General features: G+C 47.7%; 1 protein-coding gene across 1 annotated transcript in view; it reads left to right on the forward strand.

Annotated features, from left to right (window-relative positions):
• The first annotated feature begins 1,202 nt into the window (after positions 1-1,202).
• The window catches only part of Vamp5 (vesicle associated membrane protein 5), a 10,049-nt gene continuing 3,148 nt past the window's right edge, over positions 1,203-8,103 (forward strand). The window contains exon 1 of the mRNA XM_028762367.1: positions 1,203-1,276. Within this exon, the coding sequence (XP_028618200.1) occupies positions 1,274-1,276 (3 nt within the window). The 5' untranslated portion in view covers positions 1,203-1,273. The remainder of the gene's footprint in view (positions 1,277-8,103) is intronic.

Raw genomic sequence — 8,103 nt, forward strand, 5'->3', positions numbered from 1 at the left:
CAGAAATCCGCCTGCCTCTGCCTCCCAAGTGCTGGGATTAAACGTGTGTGCCACCACCGCCCGGCGTCTTTAGACTTTCTGATTACATACATCTTTTGCACAGTTCTTTACAAACCTCATTTTAACCTTGAACTTGGCCGGAGACTGGGATAGGCCAGTGAGATTAAGGAAAGGACTTCTCAGTTCCCAGTTCTGCAAGAAAAGCTGCAGTATCCTCTGCATCTTCAAAACTTCCATCTTCCTCACCTGTTAGAGGACTGTCCAGGAAGACTGGCACCAGAAATCTGAGAGAAAGTATGTGTTCTCTGGGTGGACAACCTCTGTTTGTTTTCCTTGTAGCAGCCTGCTCTCCAACTCTCTCCTAAACTCACTGTTTAGGATGTTTTATATAGTTTGTATTTTATTCTTGTACAAAAGGGATGGTCTCTGCTTGAGTACCACTTTGGAAGCTGGCTCAAATCTCCTCTTCTGCCTCTTCTGCCTCTTGTTGGTTCAAAACTTGGTCCAGCTGCTGTTGTGATCTTTTATTTGGGGCTGGGATCCATCCCAGCAGGTTTGGAGGGTCATCCATCCACATACCATTGAGACTTTTAGCTCACAGAAACGTCTGCAGGATTTTAGCATTTAAAATATCTTCCTCCCACAATGTATGGAGATCAGAGGACAATTTGCAAGAGTTGGTTCTTTCCACAATGGGAGTCCTAGGGATGGGACTCTGATCTTAGGTTTGACATCAAGTGACATCGAGTCATCTCGCCAGCCCCTAGCTTATCACTTTTTAAGTGTTTGGCTTAGTGACATATAATGTATTCAGAATACTGCCTGCTCTGTCTGAAAACAATCAGAACTTTGGAGTGGTTTATATATTTTTAATTTCGGGTGAGACGCACTCACCAAAGTGGCAAACACTCCTCCTGGGTTGTTCATGTCATCTCCAGCACTTAGCACTCACAGATGCTTTTCGCATGACGGAATGACGCCTCCTCGGCTGACCCCTGATGCAGCCCCAAATCCAAGAGACATCGTTTCCCACTTCACCCGGCTGGGGTGTCATCGGAAATCAGACGCCGGTGGCCCAGTAGGAGGCGCCCCACGGGTCCTGTCACCGCTTTCGGTTTTCCCGGCCGGGCACCTCTGAGAAGGCGCGCCCCCTCCCTCTTAGACCGCGGGCCCGCCCCGCCCCACGGCTTCCTCCCGGGCCGCGGGCACTGAAGCCGCGCCGGGCAGAGGAGTCGGAGCCGGCGATCAGGCAGCGGCAGCGGCTGCGGAAGCGATGGTGAGACGGGCAGGGGCAAAGGGCGATTGTGCAGGATCAAAAAAGCAGGATCCTGAACCCCAGGGGCGTGAGTCACGCTGGTCGCACGGGCCAGTCCCCAACTTTGCAGGTAGCCGGGGAGGGAGACTCTGGAGTGCGCCCCGTCGGGGCGGAGTGAGCGGAGCTGCAGCTTCCCATGCTCCTGAAGCAGTTATCAGCTCCCGGCAATACCGGGCAAGTCACTTAACCTCCGTGAGCCTCCTTTTCCGCGCAGTGAAGTAGGGGCATTAATACCTACCTTGGTAGGTCCTTGAGAGGTTAAAGAAGATGTTTATGGTCGCTGCTGCCAGGCACTCAGAAGCATTTGCTGAGAAGTGGTAGGTAATGTGATGACCTCTCAAGCTCTTCCCCAGGCTAAGAGGAGCCAGAGCTGGCCCAAGGGTTGGAAACCTGAGCAGATGCCTGGTAGAGGCCCGGTGCTGAAGGATAAGCACTTCCCCCGGGGAAAGAGAAAATAGTTGTTTACTATAAAAGTTCCATGAAGTTATCAGCGTGACACAGGCTGACTCTTTTCTAACCACTACCTAGTAACATAATCATGAGTTGAGTTACCCACACTCCTGCTGCAGAGTTGCCACTTCCAAGACTAAAGTGTCGGGGACCACTGGTGTCTGGATCCCACCTTCCAGAGCTTCTGGGAAGATAGCCAGACTGGAAGCAAATTTAGCACTCTAAGACGGGATGGATGTGGCCTGGCCAGAGGTGGCAATGCCTGGATGGCCTCATCTCTAGGGAACTGGGGGCAGGAAAGGGAAGTGCGGCAGGAAGGTAGCCCTAAGCTTTGAGGCCACACCAGGAAACTGAGGGAGTCTTTGAGAATGGGCTGAAGCTGAGAGCCCACTTCCGAGAGTGCAGGGCAAGAGATGGGAGGGGGTAGGAGATGATCTCTCAGCTGGCTCTCAGCTCTGGGGAGAAGTTATGAAAAGAAGATCGAGGCAGGTTAGGTTATCTGGCTGTTGAGGAGAACCTTAGGATGTTTACAGGTACACTCCAGGCAAAGGCGGTTCAAAACCTGGGGGATGTATTAATTTTATACCTTCAGCCTGTCTCCGGTTCCATCGTCTATCTCTTCTTCCCTCCTTGTCCCCTTCCTTCCTTCCTTCCTTCCTTCCTTCCTTCCTTCCTTCCTTCCTTTCTTTCTTTTTCCGAGACAGGGTTTCTCTGTTTAACCCTGGCTGTCCTGGAACTCACTCTGTAGACCAGGCTGACCTCGAACTCAGAAATCCATCTGCCTCTGCCTCCCAAGTGCTGGGATTAAAAGCGTGCGCCACCACCGCCCGGCTCCTTTTCCCCTTTCTGTGTCCAGTTCTTTTCTCCATCATCCCACCCCTCTGACTACCATATATGTCCCCCACCCCTGTTTTCGTTCCCTTCCCTTCAATTTGCTGGAAGTCATTCAGTCAAAAGGATTTCTTAAAAAAAAAAAAAAAAAAAAAACTTTGTGCCACTGGAGTAGGACAAAACAGTGATAGGGGAGATGTAAATGAGCAATAATTTTTTGCATGTGTGGTGTGCATACTTGTTCACATGTATGGGTACATACATGTTTAGGTATATGTGGAAGTCAGAGGTTGATGTCAAGTGTCTTTTTTTATCTTTCATTAATCATTCCATTCGTTCACATCTCAAATAATATCCCACGTCCCAGTTACCCCCTCCACCAACCCCTATCCCATGATATTCCACTTCCTGGTTACCCCTCAGCCACCTGTCAGCTCACCCTCCCCCCTCATGTCAGGCATCTTATTCAACAGCTTTCCACTTTATTTTTGGAGATAGGATCTGTGGGTCAATCTGGAGCTCACCAGTTTGTCTAGTCTAGCTAGCCAGCTTGTCCTTGAGATTGGTCCCCTCTTTCTGCCCCTGAGCCCTAGGATTACAAGCAGACTGCCTGGCTTTATGTGGGTGCCAGGGATTCAGACTCTGGTCCCCAAACTTGTGCAACAGGAGCTTTACTTATGGAAGCATCTTCCTAGCACCATAAATAATTTTAAAAGATTTTATTTATGTGTATGAATGTGTTTTCCCTGCATGTATGTTTGCGTACCATGTGCATGCAGTGCCTATGTAGGCCAGAAGAGGTGTTGGTTCACCTTGTACTGGACTATCAGTTGGCTGTGAGCTACCAAGTGGGTGCTAGTAACTTCTAGAAAAGCAGCAAGTGCTCTTAAATGCTGAGCCATCTCTCCAGCCCACCATGAATAACTAAAAATTATATAACTTGCTTGTTTATTTTGGGGGGACAAGGTCTCATGTAGATCAGATTGACGTGGGACTTACTATGTAACTGAGTCACCAGGCCTGAGTGGAATTAACTATTTTTTGAGGCAGTCTTGCTATATACCTTGCCCTTAAACTACCTATGTAGACAAAGCTGGCCTTGAAGTTGTAGCAATGCTCCTGCCTCTGCCTCTCAAGTATTTGACTCCATGTCCAGATATAGAATAATTCTTTTAGACAAGGTCCCACTAGATACTATATAGATGTGACTGGCCTCGAACTCTGCCTACTGAGTACTGGAATTAAGTAGGTCCATGACTATGCTCAGCCTAAAATAATTCTTGGAGTCATTCGTCTGGCAGAATTTGTGATATAGTTGTCACAGGCCTCTCTCCTTACTAAGGTCTTAAGCAGGGGGTGGAGGGGTTTGCTGGAGCAGTGGCTCAGTGGTTAAGAGCATTTGTTGCTACTACAGAGAACCTGAATCACATTCCTAGCACCCAGATGGTTGCTCACAGCCACCCCTAACTCCAAATCCCTAGTTCCAAAGGACCTTAGGTGCTCTGACTTCCTCGGGCATACATATAGTGTGCATACCAGCATGCAAGCAAATTACTCATAAAATAAATAGTTTTAAAAAATGGCTGCTCTTACAGGGGCCCCAGGTTTGATTCCCAGAATACATGTGGCAGCAAACAGCTGTCTGAAAGTCCAGTTCCATAGGGCTGGACGCCTTTTTCTGGCTTCCTCAGACCCTGTATGCACCTGGTGCACAAACATACATACAGACAAAACAACCATACCTATAAAATAAAAATAAATAAGTCTTGAAAAAAAAGAAGGAGGACTAAGAGAAACCAAGTGTATACGGTGGTGTACATCTGTCCTCCCAGCATTCTGAGATAGAGCAGGAAGTTTGGGAGTTCAAGATTATATTCAGGGTGGCTAGAGAGATGGCTCAGTGGTTAAGAGCACTGACTGCTCTTTCAGAGGTCCTGAATTCAATTCCCAGCAACCACATTGTGGCTCACAACCATCTGTAATGTGATCCGATGCCCTCTTCTGGTGTGTCTGAAGACATCAACAGTGTACTCACATACATAACATAAATGAGTAAATTCAAAAGAAAAAAGATTATATTCAGCTAAGAAGTGAGTTAGACCTGTCTCAAAAACAATCCATAACAATCCATAATCCCAGTTCTGTGGAAATCTGACAGCCTCTCCTGACTTTCTTGGGCACCAGGCACACACATTGTGCACATACACACATACAGGGGAAACATTCATTCATGTAAAGTAAATAAATCTTAAAAAGTCAGCTGGGCGGAGATGGTGGATGCCTTTAATCCCAGCACTCGGTAGGCAGAGGTAGGCGGATTTCTGAGGCCAGCCTGGTCTACAGAGAGATGTCCAGGACAAGCGGGACCATACAAAGAAACCTCATCTCAAAAACAAAACAAACAAACAAATAAGTAAATAGATCTTTAATATAAAGAAAAAGAGATGAACACTTGGTCTGTGTTAATACTATGTGCTGTTATTTATTTAGCATCCAGTTAGGTGAGGCATTGTTAAGGGTTTTGTTTATACTGTGTCACATGATCTGAGCTAATATGGTGAGGTTTATGAGGTAAGCACAGTTATCACCACAACTTTACAAAAGAGTAAGGGACTGATCAGACAGGCCACATTCTCAGTGTCAGTTACACGCTGGAAAGTGGTGGAGGTGGAATCTGCGGCGAGGGAGGCAGCACACCTTGGTTCTTGAGATAGGGTCTTGCTGAAGCCAGAGCTCATTCTTTGGCAGGTTCAGGGGTCCTCCTGTCTCCCGTAGCCCAAGCAACGCTTCGAGCATCAAGGTTACAAGTGTTACCCAGTACACAGTTTTCACATGAGCATAGCATGCAGGCTCAGGGAATCTTCCTCTACTGTGTCATATGCTCTGCCCTCCCCCGTGTGCTAGGGTTATGTGCAAGCATGACCACACCCTACTTCTTGATTTTAAGAGACATGGTCTCAGGCAGAGGGAGGGAGTGATCTGTGAGTTCAAGCAGCCTAGCTGGTCTATATATTGAATTCCCTGGATACGGGAGTTAGGAGCATTGAGTTGCAAACTGTTGCTGGAATTTAAGGGCTAAATTGTTCCTCCTGCCTCAGCAACAGGAAGGGTATCTTTCTGTTTTCTTCTCTTTCTTTTTTTTTGTGATGTTGGCAGTTGAACCCATAACCACACACGTTAGGCGAGTGCCCTGTCTCTGAGCACGTTTAACTCAACACAGAGGATTGAGAGTGCATTTTCAGATGAGCCCAGAAAATCCATAAAGCTGCTCTAGAGGACCCAGTGTGTCGCTCGGTGTCAGAACAACTGCCCTGTATGTCCTGTGGCCCTGGGCTACTCCCTTAGCATGGGCTGTGTTTGGAGTGAACGTGTGTTGTAGGGGGATAGTCTGTACAGATGCTACCAGTCTGACAAGAACATTCCCTGTGCAATTACCACCCAATGGCTGGGAACCACTCCCTTCTACCTCCCTTTGGCTCAAAGCCTCCAAGTCCTGCTGGATTCTGGCAGGTCTCAGAAATACTTCTCTCACCCACCCCCTTTCCTCTTCTCCCTCTGTGCTTTCCTGACCCTGTAGGCATCGCTTCATACCTTTGCTAATGCATGTCTTCTCCCTGTTGGCTGGCCTCTGTCTGGACTTCTCAATTGTATCCACTCATGTGTATCACCACTGTGTGTGTGTGTGTGTGTGTGTGTGTGTGACCTTGCTCTATCACTCTCTGCCAAATTCCCTTGATATTAGGTTTCTCACCAAACTTGGAGCCAGAATAGCAGCCAGTAAGACCCAATGATCCTCTATTTCTGCTCTCCCAGAGCTGGGGTTATTGGGGTGTGCAGCCACGACTGACTTTTTACATGGGTGCTTGGGATCCGAAATCAGGAGCTTATGAATACGCAATGAACACTCTTATTACCCACAGAGCCATCTTCCCGCCCATTCATCCCTAGCTCCGACTTTGAGATGGTCTCATGTAGGCTAGGCCAAAGATGGAGTTGAATTTCTCTCATTCCCTTGCCTCTGCCTGTGGAATGTTGGGATTACTGGCTTGTGTCACACCTAATAGTTTTTGAGACCCAGGCAGGCCTGGAACTCAGAGGTGCATACCACCTCGCCTGGCTTGGTTGGCTTTTATCACTTCCTCTGTACTAGTTTCTACCCCTTGACTTCCACTGCTTTTCCTAGCCCCACCCAGTCTCTCCACCTTCTGCTGTGTCCCTTGAGTAGTGGGCCGTGTCCCTGTCTCTGCAGAATGTCTCAGCCCCATCCCAACACCTGTCCTTTTGATTACAGTTCTCTGACCCTTGTAATCTACTCACCTCAAGGGTGGCTAGGGCACTTTATGTCTCTGTATAATTCTTCTCTGATGGCATCACGTGTTTCTTATCTTCAGCTGGAGAGAGATCTCCCTGAAAACAGGTACGATTCATTCAGAAAATGGCATCTGTCTCCCAGATGCCAGGCCATTGCCTGAGTGACGAGTGGCAGCATGGTCCTTGCCCTCTGTTTGCTCAGCTCTTCCCTAAAACTTTCCTAGCAATTTATCTTTTATACTGCCGGCAGAAACCTGTGCACATAGTCAGAGTCCTTTTACCTCTGGTTGAGGGGGACCAACATGGGTTGGGATCTGGTGGCTGTGTTCCCAATAGGCAATAGGCCTGCCTGGCTTCTCTGTGGAAGGAAAAGGCTCCAGACTGCAGCTAGAGGCACAGCCACTCTCCATAGAATGTGACTCTTATATTGGAATCAGATAACAACAGCTATAGCATCCAGAACAAAAGGACAGAGCTAGAGATGTAGTTCAGTAGGTAGAGTGCTTACCTAAGCACCAATGGAGTTCTGGGCTTTGATCGCTAGTACCACATAAATGAGGCACGGTAAAGTACACCTGTAATATCGTACCAGGAAATGAAACTAATAAGATCTGATGTTCAAGGTCATTTCAGAGGCCAATCTGGGCTACACAAGACCTTGTCAAAAAAAAAAAAAAGAAAGGAAGGAAGGAAGAAAGAAAGAAAGGAAGGAAGGAAGGAAGGAAGGAAAGAAAGAAAGAAAGAAAGGAAGAAAGAAAGGAAGGAAGGGAAGAAAAAGAAGAAAAGAAAAGATAAAGGAGGAGGTTGCTGGGGTGATGGCTCAGTGGTTATCTGCATTTGTCAATGACACTGGAGAATCTGAGGTCACATGTTCAGAACCCATGTGAAAAGCTAGGTATAGCTGCGCATGCCTATAGCCTTCGTGCCTGGAAACGTGGGACAGGAAACGAGGCAGGAATATTGGTGGGGCTTTCTGGCTGCCAGGCTCTTCCAGGTTCAGTGAGAGACCAACACTCAAGGGAGTTAAGATAGGTCATGATAGAGCAGGGCACCTGGCATCTTTTGTTGGCCTCTGGGTGCATTACAGGCAGGTGTCCTAGCAAGCGCGTGCTTACGTTCACTACATGCTCATATGCTGTACACACACACAGAGAGAGAGAGAGAGAGAGAGAGAGAGAGAGAGAGAGAGAGAGAGA

This window comes from Grammomys surdaster, unplaced genomic scaffold (assembly GCF_004785775.1).
Source record: "Grammomys surdaster isolate TR1022 unplaced genomic scaffold, NIH_TR_1.0 133, whole genome shotgun sequence".
Lineage (NCBI taxonomy): Eukaryota > Metazoa > Chordata > Mammalia > Rodentia > Muridae > Grammomys > Grammomys surdaster.